Source organism: Anabrus simplex, chromosome 13 (genome assembly GCF_040414725.1).
Source record: "Anabrus simplex isolate iqAnaSimp1 chromosome 13, ASM4041472v1, whole genome shotgun sequence".
Lineage (NCBI taxonomy): Eukaryota > Metazoa > Arthropoda > Insecta > Orthoptera > Tettigoniidae > Anabrus > Anabrus simplex.
In genome coordinates, this window is record NC_090277.1 from 88,444,439 (window position 1) to 88,466,071 (window position 21,633).

The following is a 21,633-nucleotide window of genomic DNA, read 5'->3' on the forward strand; positions in this document are numbered from 1 at the left end:
GCCGTGGAACCTATTTGAAGATGCAGTGTTAAACCAGCGTCTTGTAAACATCACATCAGTGGGCGTAGCAGCGGAGTGTTGTTCTACGTAGCATACAGCAAGTTCTAAGGCGGGTTCTTAAGTACCTTACTGTAATTTTATACAGTATTTTATTAATGTAACTGCTAAAGAATGGACATTTCAAATTACAGTATGTACTGTATTGTAGAAACTATTTTCTCAGACGGTTGAGGTGCTGGCCTTCTGACCCCAACTTGGCAGGTTCGATCCTGGCTCAGTCTGGTGGTATCTCAAGGTGCTCAAATATGTCAGCCTCGTGTAAGTAGATTTACTGGCACGTAAAAGAACACTTGCGGGAGAAAATCCCGGCACCTAGACGTCTCTGGAAACCGTAAAAGTAGTTAGCGGTACGTAAAAACAATAACTTCATTATAAAAAAATATTTTCCGGTTAATCCGAAAATTTTGTAATCCGAACAGACTCCGGTCCCAATTAGTTTGGATTAACGAAACTCTACTGTACGTGTGTGCCAGTCCATTCTGGCCACATGTCCATCCCAGTTTAAACAACATTCTCTTACATTTCAGGTGATGCTTCTCAGCCCATACCAATCTGTGCTCTACACCTGGGATGATCCTTCCAAGGAGCGTTCCCTTCTATGGAATGTCTACAACAAGAAATCCAAGGGCTTTATTGCAGAATTCTGGAAGGTAACCTACAAGAAAGTTCTACCATAAATGTTGACATTTCTGCCTCTTAAGCATACACGGCACAATGCTCACTAACCAGTAGCTTTCACTAATGGCCTGAACATCCAGCTCCATGACCAAATGGTTAGCGTGCTGGCCTTTATTCCAACTGGTCCTGAGTTCAATTCCTGGCTGGGTCAGATCAATTAACTTTTATTGGTTAATTCTTCTGGGTCAGGGGCTGGGTGTTGATGCTGTCTTCAACATTAGAATTCATCTTAGATAGAGCCGCATCCTCACAAATGCGCAGGTTGCCAATTATTATTATTATTATTATTATTATTATTATTATTATTATTATTATTATTATTATTATTATTATTATTATTATTATTATTATTGTTGTTGTTGTTGTTGTTGCCTGAACGGTTACATCTTTCTTCTGCCGAGGAGAAGGTATATGAACTAAATATTTAGCTCTAAGATTGCAGATACCGAGCTCGATAGCTGCAGTCGCTTAAGTGCGGCCAGTATCCAGTATTCGGGAGATAGTAGGTTTGAACCTCACTGTCGGCAGCCCTGAAAATGGTTTTCCGTGGTTTTCCATTTTCACACCAGGCAAATGCTGGGGCTGTACCTTAATTAAGGCCACGGCCGCTTCCTTCCCACTCCTAGCCCTTCCTTGTCCCATTGTCGCCATAAGACCTATCTGTGTCGGTGCGACGTAAAGCAACTAGCAAAAAAAAAAAAAAAGAAAGATTGCAGATACAGCTGAGTTGATTATTTCATAAAATTATGAAGATGTTGTCGTGAGTGTAGTTTCCTTCCTAAAACTGTAATTGTTCACAAATGTGTTCTGTATTTCGGCTACATGCTTTTGCTGGCGAGATGTAGTGTTTACAGTGCACTATAAATTCAGGTACGGGCTAGAATAAATTTGTTACTTTCATTTTGGCCTTGACAATATGAAAGTGACTGAGGTATGAACAATGCTAGTAATACCATTCCTTATGCAGCCAGTCCCTGTTATGAATGATGTGAAAATATCGCTCATAGGATCTGTTGGTGCATGCATTTCAGTGGGCTTGGCAGACTGCTATGTAATAGCAACTTCTGGCTCGGTGATGAAAGCAGTGTGAAACTACCTCACTCCTCATTTCCTAGTACACCTCTTCAGTGAAGCCTAGGCTAATCTTTGACAGCTGTTGGCGGAGCTGTAGAGGATCAAACCAGCCTTCAGGTTGAATACCCAACATACACACATTTAGACTACTGTCAAAATTACATTGTATATAAAGAGATAGGAATATTGAAAGGAACACACAATAGTATAAACACAATCACAGGTCACAATGGGAAGAGGTGCCAGTGCCAGTGCCGGCGGTGCAACCATCCTCTAGCAACACTAATAAGAGGGGAAAAAATGGAAGTGATCCGACACTTTGAAAAATGAAGTTATTGGCCAAAGAACGACAAAGCCAGGAAGAGGATGGAAATGAAAGGCTCCCTGGGTTTTTATACCGAATGCCATCAGGGTCAGAAAAGAACAAGAGTTGACCAAGGGTGGTCAGATAGGGTAGATGAAAGTGAGGAGCCTGGCACAAATAAATGGAAGCAATTTGCAGACCTCACTTAGGGGCCCTGTGGTCACCAATGCATGCTCCCTGGAGCCTCTTTTAGTCACCTCTCATAACAGGCAGAGGATACTGTGGGTATTATTCTACCGCCCCCACCCACAGGGGGTAAATCCTTGAAATCCATGATATTTATTTTTATGTTGGGAATAAAATGTGATTCGCTTTGTCTGCTTCAGGATGGCTTTGGCCAGGAGAGAGTCAGTTTCCACACAGTAAAGCAGCCAAGTGTTGCAGCTGCAACACCTACAGTGACTTCCAAGTTGTCTGCAAGTCTCAAGAGACTATCCCCCAAGTCTCCTGTGCAGGACGGTAGCAGCAGCAGTGACGACACGGAGTCTGATGAGCAGAAACCTCAAGTGAGCACAGTTCTGTGTCCTTTCATCTTAAGCCATTACATGTTTTCAGTAGTATTCTTCTCTCTTGATAAATATATATTATTCTGCTGATTGACCTACCTCACACTTGGTCTGGCCTTAAAGGTGTAACGGGTCTCTGCTGTGTGTTGTAGCAGCTGAAGAAGACGCGGAAGGACAAGGTTATCGTGTACTGGGTGAGCTACCTGGAGCACAACCAGCGAGTGCTGCTCTTCACTCAAGACGAGAGGATAGCCTGCGAGGCAAGGAGCAAGATCGACGCCGAGAAGAGCAACGTGGAACTCTTCCTTTCTCTCAGTGGCATTGGCTTATCTGTGGTGAGTAACTAACTACTTGCGAGGTTACAGTATATTTATGACATCGTCATCATGCTTTTACTTTATCCAGTTCCTACTGGGTCAGAGATTTATGGCACTTCTCCACCTTTCTCTCTCCTCCCACCATTATTTTTCCATCATTTTCTCCCAGTTCAAGTTTCTTCTTCTTGGATTCCTCTTTATTGAACCAATCCACCTTGTTCTATGTCTTCCTCTCACTCTCTTTCCCATCACTTGTTTTTCTCCCCCGTTCTCTTTACATTTCCAAACTATCCTAGTTTATTCCTATCAATTCTCTCATTTACATTTTTATTCCAACTTCCTTACTAACATCTTCATTTCTTATTCTTGCTTTCCTATCATATTTCTTAGATATTTCATTTCGCTGGCCTGAATTCTACTCTCTTCCTTTCTCGTTATTGTCGAGGTCTCAGCCGCAATATGGGTGCATAATACATTTTGTATATTAACTCTTTACATTTCCTTATTCCAGATAAGGTTTCTTACACTCTGCATTGCCCTGTTGCAACCTCTTGCTAATCTCCATGTCCAGCCTTGTATTCTACATTCATTCACTCCTGAAACTGTCCACAGTTTCAAAGTTTTGACCACCAATTTTCACTTTGCTTTTATCTTGTCTTTCTCCTCTTAATATCACAGTAGTCTTGGTTTTTTTATGTATGGCATTTCCTTTAAAAGGGTATAGTGCGCATTCGTATCACCTAAATATCACTATAAAATTTGTCACAAATGGAACATAATAATTACTTTTATTCATATCAAGTGAAAAATCCCTGGCAAATTAAGAAATATATGTTTTTTGGAGAATATTAATACGTACTTTACTACTTTGCAAGTACATTTGGTGTTGCGCTCACAGTGACACACGTATGTCTTTTGTCTTACACTTTGAACAATTTCGTGTGTGATATCTGTGTTCACTGAAGTTCTTTGCTTTCGTTTCATTCTTCACTTGTCAATGACATCATTTCATGAATTGTATCGCGATATGCAATATTTAATAGGCGACAAAATGATATGGCCAATGTACATAAGAAAAATTCAGTGGACTAGTGATTTATTGGTCCAGGGATCGAGCTACTTTCGTTCGAACAGAAATAAAAATATTTATTGGTCCAGGGATCATGCTATTTTTCTTTTGATCTCCATTTTGCTGTTTGTACTGGCCAAAGATAATGAGAATCTACAGACATAGCACTCCCATTCCACGGTGCTAGCCCTGGACCTGAATAAAGTAACAAAAGACGGCACCAGCAGCGAATGGACAAAGATAATGAGAATCCACAGACATAGCCCTCCCATTCCACGGTGCTAGCCCTGGACCTGAAGAAAGTAACAAAAGACGGTACCAGCAGCGTAGTACGACATAAACCAGTCCTGTCTACAAGCCTTAAGTATGTTTTCATAATTCTCAAATAACGACGGTATTTCTTAATTTGCCAGGGATTTTTCACTTGATATGTGTAAAAGCAATTATTATGTTCCATTTGTGACAAATTTTATAGTGATATTTGGGTGATACCTTTGCGCATCATACCCCTTTAAAATGTTCACATACCTACTTGTATCTTTAACTCCATGCCTTAAGTTGTGAATGAAACAGAATCTCAGCACAATCGGGCAGCATTTATCAGTGCTTAAACAGGAGAAGTCCACATCTGTACATTTACTTATAGGCTAAAGTTACGCTGGATTCAGTAAGAAAACATAAGAAAACAATACAAATGATTGGGTATGGAAACCAGTCCCATGGGCATAAAGGTGACCATTACATCTTGTATTCCATTCTTACTACTGTGCTCTCCTAAACAGGAAGATATCTTGAACCTGTCTTACAAGTTGGCAATAGACCCCAAGGAACAGGCCCAAATCCTAAAAGGCATTATCATAAAAAGGCTATCATTACTCTACAGGTGCTTGAAATATGTTTCCATGTTACGTGCATGCCTAACCCTTACCACTTGTCTGTCAGGGGAGGCCCGACATTACAATATTCCCTTTCTGGTCGTGTGTCGGGCAAGGCCCGACATGATGTTGCATCGTCTACCGCTTGTCTCGTCGTTTCCCATCTTGTATCTGGCGAAATACACAATGCTATACTGTACTGCCATCTTTTGGTTTAGCATGGAACTTTGTAAAATCTGGATGCTATTTGACAGTCGGTCAAGAATCTATTATTTAGATGGCAGTGTAGCCGTCAGCTGTGTCCAGTCCACTCACGCACGCGAACGCTCGAGCGATAGTAAACAAACATGGTCGCCATGTGCTCTCATAGTCATACAGCATTTGACGGCGCCTACAAGTAAACTGGCAATGATCTGCTTGTGTACCATAACCCAACATGTAGCTGATACTGTCGCAATTATAAATCAACAGATCTCGATTTCAAGAAATAGCCATTTACAGTGGTTTCAGGCTAAAAAGCACTGCGAGGTATGAAACCAGACACTGAATTATAGTTTTTTCCTAATTTTTTTTTACCGATAATTTGTTCATTGAAATTACTAATGAAACTAGTCGATATGCGATCTGATAATGATACTAATAATTATTATAAAAGTGGAAACTAATTTTTCTTAAATTGCATATATTGCTTTTATTTGTTCCAATATAGCTTGCTGTAAATGTTTATAGCCTAAATACATCGTAGAACAAGTGCTATCTCCAAAATCTTGAAAGATGAAAACAGGTCGTATAGGATAGAAATTTACATTTAAAATACAAGTAGTAGGGAGAACAAAGAGAATTTTAATTCGAGGGCTAAGGGTTAAGTTACGTTAGGTGACACGGTTTGTGTAAGAAAACTGAAACATTTGCCCCAGAACCCTCTAGAGCAGGGCCTCTCAAACGCCCAAAATCTCACGCGTGCAGAGCGAGGCGCAAGAGCTCCGTGCACTGTGCATCGGTGCCGCTCGGTATGGCTCGGATCAACACTTCGTCTCTGGGCTACTCGGCTAAGCTCGGCTCTACTCGGCTATACTCGGCTCAGCTCAGCCCGGATTTGGAGCGTTACGGCGCAAGTGGGGCAGAGGGAGACAGGCGGAGTGAGCAAGACAGGCGTGAGGAAAGAGAGAGTAAGCGCTGTTGCTCCAAATCGAGAAGTGGGGGCTCTGCACTCTGGTCAACCAAGCCAAGTCGTCTTTTGCACCGTGCACAGTGCATGCACCACGCGCATGCACCCTGAGAGGCCCTGCTCTAGAGAGATACTGTTACAATTTTTAAGAATGAAATTGAATATCTGTTCTCATAGGACTGGAATTAGAAAATAACTATCGAGTAATAAACTGTAGTATGGAGAAACAGAAAAAGCAACAGGTGATCAGTTGCCTGTCTCTACCAAGGCAAGTTGATGTACATCAGACACCTTAATGTTTCAACCATTGGCCGAAGAACAGCCAATCAGCGTGGCATGGTGGATCAGTAGGCGAGCAGCACACTGTAGCCTGCACTATATAATGAGGTGGAATTACAACAACACTTCATTACACTGAGAGCTTTGCTGCTATTGAAGTCGGTCAGAACACGTGACAATGCCGAACGTCGTCTTTGGTGAAACGTTGGGACCATCACATGCTCCTGGACCACGGACTACAAGCCTGGAAAACACTGACATGATTTGTAGCGCCGGCCATGAAAGCCCCAGTTGCTATATACGTATGGAAATCATCTGCAAAAACGTAAGTTTTGAACTAACCGATCGCTGTTTAGTTCCGATTTTAATTTCCCCCTCCCACACCCGATTTTTACAAAAAGATTGGATATAATGACAACCCACTATGGTGAGTAAATTTGTAGTCGTTATGAATTCTAACTATAACAGACTGTAAACGGAAGCAGTGTTAGACTAAGCTAAGGGCATCGTCGTCACCTACCCATGCTCCCAAGTTGAAAGCCCATATGGTCCCCCTCTTAGTCATCCAGAAACCTCTTACTCATGCACATCGTGTTTTACTCTTAACAGAGCCAAAACTAAATTGATTTATACAGACAGGTGTTCTCTTGAGTTTAAACCTATTTTTTTCAAAATTATTAACGGGATTTGAGAGGCCGTGCTTAACGAATTTACGTCAGAGTGAAGGTTGACACATAGGCATGGAGAGAAAGTTGTAAAATATCATAAAATACCACTACATGCTACCTTGAGACTGGAATGTTTCTAGAATGCACTGTAGTGGAAAAAAGGGGCAAACAAATAAAAGTTCTTTGTGGGATATTTCAAAGTATGAATTTTTGAATTATTATTATCATCATCATCATCATCATCATCATCATCATCATCATCATCATCATCAGTTCCCTTTAATTCAGCTGTAGCCGGGTAGAGGAAAATATGGGGACGCCCTAACCTTTTCCAACGCACCATATCTGCTTTATCCATATAGGCTATTGTTATAATGAGCTCGCCACACCCAAAGGCATTTTATACCTACTGCCAGGTTCAAAATTAGGCCACCCGTAACATGAAGACAGACGCCTTTCGTAGCCGCTCCTCTGGAGTACAGATGCTACAGGTTTGCCCCTTCCGTTATCTCCACCGTACTGAAGTCCACCTTCTCTGCCGTAGATGCCGTTGAGGTCTTCACTCGTAACCCTGAGCTGGGACCCATACCAGATGCTACACACCGGGTCAGTGTGCTCTGGGACTCACATAGGCAGGGGCGCCACTCCCTGGGTAGGGTTGCCTCCGAAGAGGGACCGTACCTGCTATCTTAGAATTTTTGAATTGATAATATCAATTTAGCATGATTTTCTGTGGTAATATGGAACTGATGCTCTGGATGCTGAAGATTATCTGTAAGTAATATCAGCAGTTTTATTCAGGCAAGAACCCCGGATTGGATTTGTCACCAAGGCCCCACACCTGCCGGCTGCACAGAAGTGTGTGACTGGGGAAGAAATGTCCAGTAGTATACAAATATTTTATTATTGAGGTCCACCACCTTTTCAATACAAACTGTACATTGTTTTAATTATATGTACGTTCAGGGACTAGTTTCGACCTAACTGTACGTCATCATCAGCTTTAAAGCAAATCAACACAAATATATCGAAGAAAATAAATACGTATAGACACAAAGGTCTTAAAAAGTGTATGTGCAACTCATAGAATTGAAGTTAAGTCTGGTTACATAAAATAAAATTCCATTGAAAATTCAAGCAATTTAAGACACAGTGCAGTGTCAGTGACATAAAAAATTATATATACTGTACATACCATGTAAGAAATTAAGGTAAGATACAAAAGATGCACTGCACTACGTTAAAAAGTTACTCTTTGATACATATTCATTAAAATCCGGTGTGCCGCACTACACTAAAAAGATCCTTAAATTGCTGGTCAAGGATGATGCATAGAAGTTCAATAAAGGCTGGCTCCTTAAATGTGCTGTTTTCTATTCAAAGTTCAACTGAGCCTAAGTCCTGTCCTCTCAAGATATTCATATATTCAGTATACATGAATGTGATGCATGATGTTAGAAGAAAGGCTCTTCTGTTTTGAGAATCTTGAAAGAAGATTTTGTTGCACATGGAGATCTAAAGTTAAAAATTTCATTGTTCCGTATTGAAGAATGTCACAATTAAAATTGAAATAATTGCTTTTTTGAAAAACTTATCCTTTAATTTTTTGTTTTCCTATGCATTGTTTTTGTATTTTTAATCGGCTGATGATGACCCAAATTGGAGGTAGAAACCGGTACCGCTTTTAACCAAATAAGTATGTAACACTACATTTTTTATTTACTTGTACTGAATATATTGAAGCAATTTATTTCTTGTTTCAATTTAATTGTGATACAGTTCAATACGGAACATTATGAAATTTTTATCTTTAAATGAAATTTTTATCTTTAAATTCGTGATGGGGAATCGAACCCACGTCCTTCTGGGCGAACCAAGCACACCTCTACCGCCTCGGCCTCCTTTAATATTGCCCATCAATTTAACTTCTGGAAAAGCTCTCACTTATTCACTGAAAACATTTGGTAATATATTATCACTCCACCACATTACTACAACATATCCACTAACCGACACAATTCTGTATGAAAGTATGAAGGGAACTGTAAATATTATCAGGTGCTAACCATGCATTCAAAGCTGAAGTGCCCACAACATGGCGATGCGCGAATGTCCCCAGAGCATCAGCGCGCTCTGTGAGTCTGGATAAATAATACTAAAGTCTTTGTTTGTCACAATGGAGTCCATGATTTGGCTGTTTGCAAGTGAGCCTTCTGGTCCTATGTGGTCACATGAAGGAAGGATCCTGTACATTTCAATATTGTCCATAACTCACGGGGAACACTGAAATCATGTTCTTTCTGCCTTATAGCCTGTGACAACTGTCATGTTGGTCTGTATGTGGCTGGAATTTGATTTTTATGTGAGTGTTGTTTTGTGTTCTGAAGAGAAGAAAAAACAGAGTAAGTATAAGGTATAATAAATGTTACCAGTTTATCCATATGTCATATCAGCTTAATATTTTAGGTAATTGAAATCTAATCTGTCATTTTTTGGAAGATCCAATATTTCACTTTTTTAAAGCACTAAATAAGTGTTTTAATGTTGTTTAAAAGCAAGTCTTTTTTTTTTTAATCTTCAGTGTGTGTCTATGAACTTCATATAAATGGTCATCTAACATTGCATGCTAGTGAACGTGTTTGAAGTGTACTGATATTTAACATCTGCATGTTTACAGATAACAGAGTCAAACCTATGTCCGAAGGAGCTAGCGTACCTGAGCATCCTCGACTCACCTGCGCTGTGGGAAGTGATGGTAGCACACCGCTGGAAACTGCTCACCCTGGAATTAGCCTCATGGCTCGAGGACAAGTGGCAGCAGGAGCAAAAAAAAGCACAAATGAAGGACTACGTACATGTGAGTTATTAAATATAATAATAGTAGCCTCCGTGGCTCAGACGGCAGAGCATCAGCCTTTCACCGCTGGGTTCCGTGGTTCAAATCCTGGTCACTCCATGTGAGATTTGTGCTGGACAAAGCAGAGGCAGGACAGGTTTTTCTCCAGGTACTCTGATTTTCCCTGTCATCTTTCATTCCAGCAACACACTCCACTATCATTTCATTTCATCTGTCAGTCATTAATCATTGCCCCAAAGGAGCGCGACGCCAGCACAATTCCTATCCTCACTGCAAGATGGGGGCTTCATTCATTCCATCCCTGACCTGGTCATTGACTGGAAAACAGGTTGTAGGTTAAAAAATTTTTAAAAATAATAATAATTCCATGTGGCCTCCAGAGGGGCCTGGTGCAGGTCTTTAGATTTGCCGCCTTATGGGCAACCTGCGCTTCTGTGAGGTATGGGCCTTACCTATGAAGATGGCACATGCACCCAGCCCCCTGAGCAATTGGAATTAACATTGAAGGTTAAAATCCCTGACACAACCGGGAATCGAACCCAGGACCTCATGAACGAAAGGCCAGCATGCTAACCATTTAGTCATGGAGCTGGACAATAATTAAATAATTTATTGTTATTGTTGTTGTTGTTTATTTTTCAAAAATTGTTGCTACAACTTGTGGACGGAAGATGGAAAAAAAAAAAAAAGCAAGTCTCACAAACACAGAAGTGTCCCCATCTCTGTTGATTAAATATGTATTGAAATCTGCGTATGTTACATATGTATACAATTTTACATCTTAACATTGCTATATACAGATGTACGTAATGCTGTGCATGACCCCATTAACACAAAGCTTTTACTACAAAACTCACACACACACACACGCACACACACACACACACACACACACACACACCTTTAGAGCCTTCACTTTGCGGCAAACTTATTGTAGAGGAAGGTCAAGTGATTACAGCTTCGATTGACAGATAATAGTAAAAACAGAAAGAGCATTATTCTCCACATTATGATGATGGTACAGGTAGACCTCGTTATACGCGATAGTTACATCCCGCGGAATTGCCGCGCATACCAAATTCGCGTAAATCGGGAGTCATTTTATATGTAAAATATAGTGTTAGGTTTCTGTTTACTCACATAGTAAGTTTAAAATAGTGGAGATTCTTAGTAATTGTACAAAAGTAACCATTATCATGTTTCTGAAATGCATTTTAATGCAAACTTTATACACTTAAAAATTTAACACTGAAACACACAATAATAAACTAAAGTCTGGATACAAGCTCTTGGCTTTAGCTTGAATAGCAACTCCAGAGAGAGGCATGTGTTATTGGTTGTGATGCTCAATCCAATCCATTCTTTCCATCGCTCCTGAGCAAGATTTGGTCTCAGTAGTCAGTTAGTAGAATAATAATAATAATGTTATTTGTTTTACATTCCACTAACTTCTTTGACGGTTTTCGGAGACGCCGAGGTACCGGAATTTAGTCCCGCAGGAGTTCTTTTACGTGCCAGAAAATCTACTGACACGAGGCTGATTTATTTGAGCACCTTCAAATACCACCGGACTGAGCCATGATCGAACCTGCCAAGTGGGGGTCAGAAGGCCAGCACATCAACCGTCTGAGCCACTCAGTCTGGCTCAGTTAGTAGAAGATTGAACAGTTCTTAGAATTGGTTCTGGATTGTCGTGAATAGTTCTCACAGTGGATTCACTAAGTTCCAAAGCACGCTCACCTTTCTCATAGCGATCCAAAACTTCTAACTTTGTTTCTAACGAATACGACTTTGTTATATGATTCTTTCCTTCGACAGGCACACTTTATTTCCTTTTATCCGGCATTTTAAATACAGAACCTGTGCAACTTCACAGCTCTACTGACCTGAACTGACGATTCACATCTTGACAAACACGACAGAAGATGTGTGTAGAGATGTGCTTGCCCCGTTTAACCTTGGGGCGGAAAGCCGTGTACGTTAGAGTTCGGTACGCGTGTCTGTAACCGCATTACACCTTCCACATACTGTTAACAGATGGCAGCACTAGACTTAAAACCAAAATCGCGGATACCGAATCCGCGTATAACGGGATTTACCTCTATCTTACAGCAAAGACTTGGGGAATCATTCTACAGAAGAGTTGCTTCAGTAGTAGTAGTTTTTTTTCCTAGTTGCTTTACGTCACACCGACACAGATAGGTCTTATGGCGACGATGGGACAGGGAAGGGCTAGGAGTGGGAAGGAAGCGGCCGTGGCCTTAATTAAGGTACAGGTAGGAGCTGAGATTTCGGAGAGAGGGGACTGTACTTGTATGTTGGGTTCACTTTTCCCCCCCGTTTGAGAATTGCCTGGTGTTCCTTTAGATCTTTTGGTACACCCCTATTTGATCGTATAGTTCCACATACGGCAGTGTTCTGTTCCCGTAATTGTTTTCCGAGTCCAACGCTATTTGTAATAATTGTCCATATAGACTGTATACCCCTGGCCAAGATAATTTTCAAGCAGCTGAAGAACTGTGCTTTGTAAATTCGTATCACTTGCATCATATATATTGTCCCTACACACCATGGTTACAATTCAGAACGCGATTATACACTCGCTTGTGCAATCACAAACCAACTACGCAGCTAGTTGTGCCAGCGCTAGGCTACCTTCAGAAACAAAGCAAAGAAAGTGCATTGGGAGGGAAAATCGCTGTGGCCATGTGGTTTCTGGTGAGTAGAAAAATTTATAAGGGTATTACTTTCATCTCTCTCGCACATATTTGTGACCAAAATAGATCCCAGCTGCGTAGGAACGGCTTATCTGGGCTAACTCGGATACGGTCCACAGCAGGGTCACGCGCTATAGGCAATAACTCGGATACGGGCGTGAATGAGTTAAGGAGCAGATGAAAAAATGGAAATGGCTTTTCAACTGACGAGGAACACCTACAGCAAAAAGGTTCTATCTATCGTTCTCAAATGCGATTTTATTTGACGAAAATAAATATCACACGAGAACACGTTCACTTCCGTGTGTAAATTACTTTATTGTCACTGTAAGTCACAACACATAATTATACACAGTAGCAAGTGACACTACAACACTTAATAGCAGAGTACCCTGAAGTCGATTCTGACAAGTACAGATATCAACAACACTGAGTCGCACACTGTAACATACAGCTCGAGATATATATATATATATATATATACTGTTCGATCAACCGTCTAGAATTATCAATTTCTGGAAGGTTTCTTACAACACTCTAATGGAACACACTTGAATCATTGATCGACCAGCTAGTCGAATGGACTACTCAAACTTTTGTTACTGTTTACCAATACACATGGAAATCTCTCCAACTTTCCTTATGTCTGTACATGTATCTGGATAATAAACCTTACAGTAAGCTTCCAGAACCCTTCATATATACCAAATTATAGTAGAATAAATCTAATACATGAACATTATAGAGTTTTCTACCGCTTTTGACTATATAGATTTTGAGGTTAAACTTATACACAGTACGTATTTGAGGTTATACAAATTTTATAATACATACTCATATGCTAATACATAGTCATATTTAACATTTAATAAAATATAATTTAGCATTTAATAAAATATGACCAAAATATACCAACCACAATAATTGAAGGTTTTACACCAGTTACCATGTCGTACCTACGACATATCTTATGGGGCTAAATTGATGCCTGTATGCAGCAGAAATATTGGATATGATGGGGAAAGGTGGGTTTTAAGATATCCAGAAGAGAGAAAGAAAAATTCTAGGCCAAAATGTAAAAAATGTGGAGAAGAGACTCAACAAAGAATTGTATCAGAAAACAGAAGGAGTAGTTAGATTGATGAGAAATAGAAGGTTTCAGCTCTATGGACACTTGTTGAGGATGGACAGTAACACACTAACAAAGAGGATCTTTGAAATCTTCAGGAAGGGGAAAACAGAGCTGAAGTGAGGCTGGACTTGACGAAGATGGGGGTTACATGTGATTTTGTATTGATTAGGTGGTCTAATAAATAACTTAATGTTATTATTTCGATTGAAGATGGGGGTTCCGGAAGATTACATCACGGACAGAAATTGACTTAGACTACTCGTCAAAAAGTTCTGCGGTTTCCAGGAGACCCGAGAAACACTAGTGAGAAAAGGGAGATCCTATACAGAAGAACAGAAGAAGGAAAGTGGAGAAAGAATGAAAAGATAATGGTGGAGAGTGAAGGCAGAGAAAACTAAAAATAGTGCAAAAATTATCAAACGTGGTCCATAAACAGCCAAAATGAAAGAGAAAAGAAAGAGAATAGTAATAATAATTTTACAGTTCTGTTTTTCCAGATAATCTTGATAAGCATCTTCCACTCTCTGTCAATAAATGTCTTTTTCTTCATGAAATCATCCAGTGTCCTTCCACGAGCTGAGTTGAAATTCTTGTACATGTAGCTCAGAAACTGTTTTTTCCAGGAGTGGGTTCCTGTTCAAAATGTTACGGTATATACTCATTTCCCTCTACAAGCCCTAGGGGTTTGTAATGGCAATTTCCAGACACCCTATATTGATTTTTGTCTTATACCTCCACCTCTTCCAAGTTCCATATTTTTTCTTTACCAGCCTTTTTGCTCTACAGGTGGACTTTGAAAAGATGCACATGACGAAACCGTTTTACGGTGAACTGAGACGTCGATACTACCCTGGAGTGTGGTTGCAGTATCGTAAGTCAGAACACCAGAGTTACATCCACTGTAAGCTGCACAGGATACAAGTAAGTTGGAGAATTTACTACCGTCTTTCCTTTTTTTCTTAACAATTAATTGCTTTTCATCACTCCAACACAGATAGGTCTTATGGCGACGATGGGACAGGAAAGAGCTAGGAGTGGGCAGGAAGTGGCCATGGCTTTAATTAAGGTACAGCCCCAACATTTACCTGCTGTGAAAAATGGAAAACCACAGAAAACCACCTTCAGGGCTGCCGACAGTGGGGTTCGAACCGACTATTTCTGGGATGCAAGCTCACAACTGCACGGCCCCTCTTTCTTTACGCTCTACAAGTGATAAGTCTTAATAATATAACTAGAGTCAGGAAAACAGAGTCTGACATGGTCTCCACTACAGATCGAATCTTCTTATTCTTATTCTTCTTCCGTAGTTTATCCTGCACTAGGCAGGCGCGCTATATCTATATAACAAGTCTCATCCATTGTCTCTGTCCTAGTCTACTTTAACATTGAAGTTCTTTTCCAACAGGTCCATCAATCCCTTCTTTGGGTGTCCACATTTCCTCTTAAAGTTTTACGTAATGTTTTTGCCAGCATAGTTACCATCCCTCCTCATCAGATGATGAGACTACTTTATCCTTGCTTCTTGAATCTTTGTTCTGATTATAGAAGTTTTCATTGTTGGTCATTTCATACTTCTGTTCTGGTCATTTCAGAGGTGATCCTTTCTGGTGACATCACATATCCATCGAAGCATCCTCATCTCCACTACTAACATGCTGATATCTTTCTTCCTTAGAGGCACTATTTTAATAGTGTACAGCACAGTTGACCTCACGACAGTCCTGTAAACTTTTCCTTCAAGTTGTTTTAGCACCTTCCTATTGCAGAGCACTCCTGACTTCTGTCAACAATTTCTCCACCCTGCTTGTATTCTGGAAGCCACTTCTATTGCAACATCTCTATCTGGTTCTATAATCAAATATCAATTAACAAAACTTGATGTTGTCACCTTGCAATTCCAGCGCTTGCACTGTCCTCCTTTTGCATTAAAGCATAGATACATTATAGACATCATATAGGCTTCTGGGCTTATGCCGTGTCAAGAAAATAAGGTGAAATTCTTTACGTTTCGCAGAGAACTTTGCCCTGCATCACTAGAAGAAAATCTCGACTGGTCACAAGAAAGACTTCCCAAGGAATTAGGTTTGAATGTAGACATTATAGTAGTAGAAGTGGAAGTGGTACGTTCGTTCATCATCAGATGGCTCACCGGACGCGATATAGTGCTAGCGTTCGAAGAGGAAGCTGACGGAACCATCAGAGGGAGTCACAGTCTGGGTAAAACCAAGGACAAATTGTCCCCACTTTTACATCCTGGGGTATGCAAAATTCACGGTACTTGCGGCAAGGTATACATTGGCCAAACATGCTGGTCCATTGGTACTCGTATCAAAGAACATGAATGAAATATTCATCTCGACCAGCCAGACAAATCAGCAATAGCTGACCACGCTCTATGGTCGGGCCATGATGTTGTGTTCCAAGATGCTCGAGCTCTTACCCACACTAGACACTACAGGTCCAGGATTATAAGGGAAGCTGTGGAAATGTGTAGAAATCCTAACAATTTCAACAGGGACACTGGCTATCACTTAAGTAATACATGGTTGCCAGCCATTAAGGATTTACGTAGGTAGTTCACCTTCCCTGTCCCTTCACTACGTTATTTCGCTTCGGTGTTTTCCAAATTCATACGTTCTTCACCGCCAGATGTTTCGTTCCAGTCTTGTATCTATGTCATGCTTTCATACATGTGTACTCCTGTTGTTATGTGACTCCCTCCGTCCCTCTCAGACTGATTCTGATGGTTCCGTCAGCTTCCGCTTCGAATGCTAGCACTGTATAGTGTCTGGTGAGCCATCTGGTGATGAATGAATGTACCATTTCCACTTCTATTATAACGTCTAAATTCAAACCTCATTCCTCGATAAGCCTTTCTCGTGAACAGTCGAGATTTTCTTCTGATGACGCAGAGCAAAGTAAAGAATTTCACCTTATTTTCTTAACACGCCATAAGCCCAGAAGCCTATATCATGTCTGTAAGTACGGGCCGTGAAAGCGTCAATGGCAACATGGATATACTGTTGAGGTCGAAGGCGAACAAGAATCGCCCATGTAAGGAGAAAGCAAGCAACCTTGCAGTTTTATGGATTGTAACCAGAGGACCTCCTGTTGCACTTGGAATCCGAACTGCAGGGGTATGACCTTTAATTTCAAAATCCCATGTGCATTGGCTGGCATTTGAACCGTGACTGCCATGGTAAGAAGCCAGTTACAATGTCACTCAGCTAATATGACCACCGAGCTCGATAGCTGCAGTCGCTTAAGTGCGGCCAGTATCCAGCATTCGGGAGATAGTAGGTTCGAACCCCACTGTCGGCAGCCCTGAAGATGGTTTTCTGTGGTTTCCCATTTTCACACCAGGCAAATGCTGGAGCTGTACCTTAATTAAGGCCACGGCCACTTCCTTCCCACTCCTATCCCCTTCCTGTCCCATCATCGCCATAATACCTATCTGTGTCAGTGCGACGTAAAGCAACTAGCAAAAAAAAAAGGGCTAATATGACTCATGTGGGGATGTATTCTTCTGTAATTTGAACTTCAAACTGATTTCTCTTTTGTTCTTGCAGTTTAGTGTCATTCTAGCTCAATAGGGCTAAGAATGCAAAGTAAGCTGTGTTGACCTAACTTTAGGTACATCCGCAGCAATTTCCTAGTGTGAAAATGGGAAACCATGGTAACCATCTTCAGGGCTTCCGATGGTGGAGTTCAGTCTCAACGTCTCCCTAATGTCGGCAGCTGCGCCTGCAACTCGTATCTGAGTAAACATATTCTTCAGTGGTTTACATTTTGACACTTGCAATGCTTTGTGAATTGGTTTCATATGACTTAGTAGCCCAATTTTGGCATGAAACGTACGTCCACACAAATAACATGGAATGGCTGGGAGAGGGCAGGGCTGAGCTTGATGGAGCTCCCTTGCTGTCGTTTCTCTTCAAACACAGTAACTGATGTAGAAAGAGTGTGGCATCAAAGTATACAATTCTCAACAAGCATATCCCAAGTTTAGAGTGTTAATTTCAGCTCTCTTCAAAGTATGCTTTAGCTGATCCTTGAAATGCCTCAAAGGGGCTCCATGAGGTCTTGTGCCAGAACACCGTTTGCCATGCGAAGTAGACGAGGAAGCCTGGTATCATGGTATCACTCATACAACAGATGTGCCCTATCCATCTGAGACAATGGCTAATGCTTATAGCATGCACTTTCTTAAGAACGGCAAAGGTTGATGACATGGTCCTTCCGTATGATGTTCAAGATGGATCTAAATTTTTCTCCCTATTATAAGCTTATAACTACATGGCCCATGCCACACAGTCAACTAAACTTGTTATTTTTTTAAAAAAATAATGATTAGGCTATTATTATTATTATTAACTTTATTGGCCACATTGGACCACTTGAGTCTTCCATGTACACTTTTTCTTTGAAGGTTGTACTGTTTGATTCTTCTTATCTGCCCAGTACTTCTTCATTCGTTCTGATCGCAGTGTTCTTAATTCGTCTGAAATCTCTACAGACCTTCTCTGCATCATTTCAGTTGGAAATTTGTGATTCTTAAGAAGAGTGGTAATTTTCTTCTTGTTCTCTGCATCTGTAATTTCGAGTAAAACTGTTTTGAGATCCTCTTGAATATCTTTGATCCAATCCCCTCCTGTCTTCTTTCGCAGATTTCACATCACTAGTTGTCGTAAAAAAAAAAAAAAGTCCTGTTTTCTGGTAATTGTCAGATATGAAAGAAATAAGAGATTCTTTTCTTCTTCGTTGTGCTGGTAACTGGGTCAATCTCTTGATAGACAGTTTCATTGGGGAGGATTCTCCAGACTCCTTCAACCTGGTACTTTTTATTTGGTTCTGATCATTCTTCTTTCATTTTTAATTTGGAATAAGGTTTCGCATGCTTAAGTGGCTTCGGGCAAAGTTACAGTTTGGTAGTGCTGGATCTCAGTAGCAGCGATTAAGGGGCGTGAAGGGGGGCAGTTGACCTTACCCCCACTTTGTGGAGAAAACATTACATTTTTATCCCATTTTAGCTGGCTGAAACTAGGAATTATAGGAATTATTATTTTTTAAACATTTTGCGCAAGCCCTGTTGTCATATCAGCTGATTCTTTTCTTTATTTTATTTTATTATTAACAAAATTATTATCAAAAATACGCACGAAATGTCGTTCGTCGTGGCTAACCGATTTGTATAACGCCACAGGAAGTAGTGGAGACTTCGCATATGCTGTGAAGAAGGGTAACAGGGGTATATTTCTTGCCAAGGTCGTGGACAGAAACTTTGATACTGTCTGTTTGTTTCTTAGAGTGTAGTCAAATACTAAATGTTTTTTTATTTTATTTTATAATCACGCCATACTTCTGTTTAATTGTAATACTTGTGTAATACTGTTTAATTGTATACTATTGAATCAAAATTTCAAAAAAAAATATTATTGCTTTACTTAAGTTAGTAAACTGTCAACCTTTACCTCTCTGTCGAAATTCGCTCAAAAAGCATCAAAAACTTACCATTTTGTAGCTTATTTTTCAGTTTTGACATGTATAACCCCCCGCCCGCTGTATCCCTCAACCTGAGTACTTTTTGTTGTCTGTATAATTTTTGCCCCCCCCCCCCCCCCACACGCACTTCTAATTCCCAGTACCCACCACTGTTGGATCTTAATGTCTATTGACCATTTTTTTGTTATAAGTTGACCAGGTTAGAAATTGTGCTTTTTTTCATTTTGTTGATTCTGTTTATCCATAATAATAACAGTATGGCCTCAGCTACTATATGCAAGCATTTGAATTCAAGCCACATGGCAATTTCGATGTTCCATTTTACTCTAGGCCTACTAAATGGCAGAGTAGACTGAATAATAACATTATTGGTTAGTACACCCCAGTAACTACTTTTATGGCTTTTGGAACTGCTAAGGTGGCCAGAATTTTATCCTGCAGGAGTTTGTTTACATAGTTAGAACACAAGGCTGATGTATTTGAGAATAACACTGGACTGAATTAGAATCTAACACACCGGCTGGGCTTAGGAGGCCGTCTGAGCTACTTAACGTGATGCAAGTGCGAGAAACAGTTATAACTTGAAAACAATATTCTCTCACCCATGGGTAACTAATGCAGATATCAAGCTCGATTTATTATTATTAGTATTTTACTATCATGATTATTATTGTTTTCATCATTATTTTATGATTATTATTACTTGTATGTATGGCTGTGAAGTATTACATCCAGTTAGCATTTGTATTATTATTATTATGATACGATCATATTGTGTGTGAGGTTATGTCACGAAACATGTGTTGTACATAGACATTTATATGTTCTGTTAATGTATATACCGTACCTGTGAATTAATATTATAATTTATTCTTACCTGGATATATAAATTGTAATCCATAGTTGTGAAACACACTGTAACTTCCAGAATGGTAATAGGCACGAGAACGATTGAGAATATTCCATACATTATAATCTTTGTATTAGGCACTCTAGAATTTTCATGAAGGTATTGCTTATAACGTATCTTTCTGGAAGCCTGGCTAGGATATATATAAAGAGACGATCTTGACGGTGAAGTTAGTTATTGAGAGTTACTCATAGGATATAAATCATAAGATATAAACTTCATGGTTCTGATCCGTATTTAATTGTAATCACAATATAATTATTAAGTTAATTGTGTAATGAGAATATTCCATACATTATATGGCTAACACTACTCAAGTAGATTTGGTGATTGACTATGGGATCAACATTTACCAGCTCCCGTTTACAATTGAATTAGTAATGATTAGCAGTGTTAGAACTAACAGTTCTGTGAATATTAATACATGAAAGAGTCTCGATGATGAGCCTACTCGAGATGCAAGAATTTAGAACCTAGTTGTTTTCAAATTTACTCATAATTTCATCCCTGTTTTTTAATGTCAATTTGTATATGTTTGTATCATTTGTTTTATGTCAATTGTGTGCATGTACATTTGTTTAGTTATTAGATGTTTTACATTAAGGCTGAAGATGGCCAGCCCCGGCCAAAACTAGTCTCTAGTTAATGTTATTTAGAATATTGCATATTATAGTATTGAAAGGTGGACCATTACGAGATTAATTTAATAATTATGTGATTGAGAGTTACTGTTAAGTGAGTTGTTGGAAGAGAGTTATTGTGTAGCAAGGTGTGGACATGCTTTTAAGCAGTAAACTGTTAAATTTGTGTTCTAAAGTTGCAATCTCCGCGTGCAGCGGTATTCATTTGTCAAAATGGCGGTTTGTGATGTGAGTGTTTTGTTTGTGAGAGCAGTGAATAAGGTTATGTGTGTGTTAAAATTGTAAATACATGTGAATAAAACAAGTGCACCAACTCACAGCATCTCGTGTGCGTCTTTGTGGATACGTTAAACACAGCCCTGTATTAGTAACTCAACACTCACTCCGTACTTTGCTCTGAACTTTAGATAAATACAGCATAATGGCACCTGATATTGTTAGACAAGTTCTTGGAATGGTTTCCATTATAAAATGTATTCCTTATAATTCTGATTAATCTCCTATGTTCCAGGTGGACAACCAGCTGCACGACGCTGTGTTTCCTACAGTACTGTACCCAACTCCAGTGCCCACGCATATCATACGTCGAGTTGGTCCTAAACCTTGCGTAGAACTAGCCTTCATGAAACGACATCGTCCTACTCACAACCAGGATGTCTACAAGTGAGTTGATTTTTCACTGTTCAACACTGTAATGAGAGTGATGAGATAAGTTGATGGATCACATCTTGAAGATATTCAAGTCTTTCTGAATTAGTTTTAGAGCAAAATGTAAAGTACTATGAAAGGCAAAAAGAAAGAAATCGTCGAAATGTC

General features: G+C 39.9%; 1 protein-coding gene across 1 annotated transcript in view; it reads left to right on the plus strand.

Annotated features, from left to right (window-relative positions):
* The window catches only part of LOC136884959 (intermembrane lipid transfer protein VPS13A), a 263,969-nt gene that overhangs the window by 192,259 nt on the left and 50,077 nt on the right, over positions 1-21,633 (plus strand). Inside the window, exons 49-54 of the mRNA XM_068230153.1 lie at positions 588-710; positions 2,503-2,682; positions 2,835-3,017; positions 9,736-9,915; positions 14,551-14,685; positions 21,329-21,480. Coding sequence (XP_068086254.1) covers positions 588-710; positions 2,503-2,682; positions 2,835-3,017; positions 9,736-9,915; positions 14,551-14,685; positions 21,329-21,480 — 953 coding nt within the window. The remainder of the gene's footprint in view (positions 1-587; positions 711-2,502; positions 2,683-2,834; positions 3,018-9,735; positions 9,916-14,550; positions 14,686-21,328; positions 21,481-21,633) is intronic.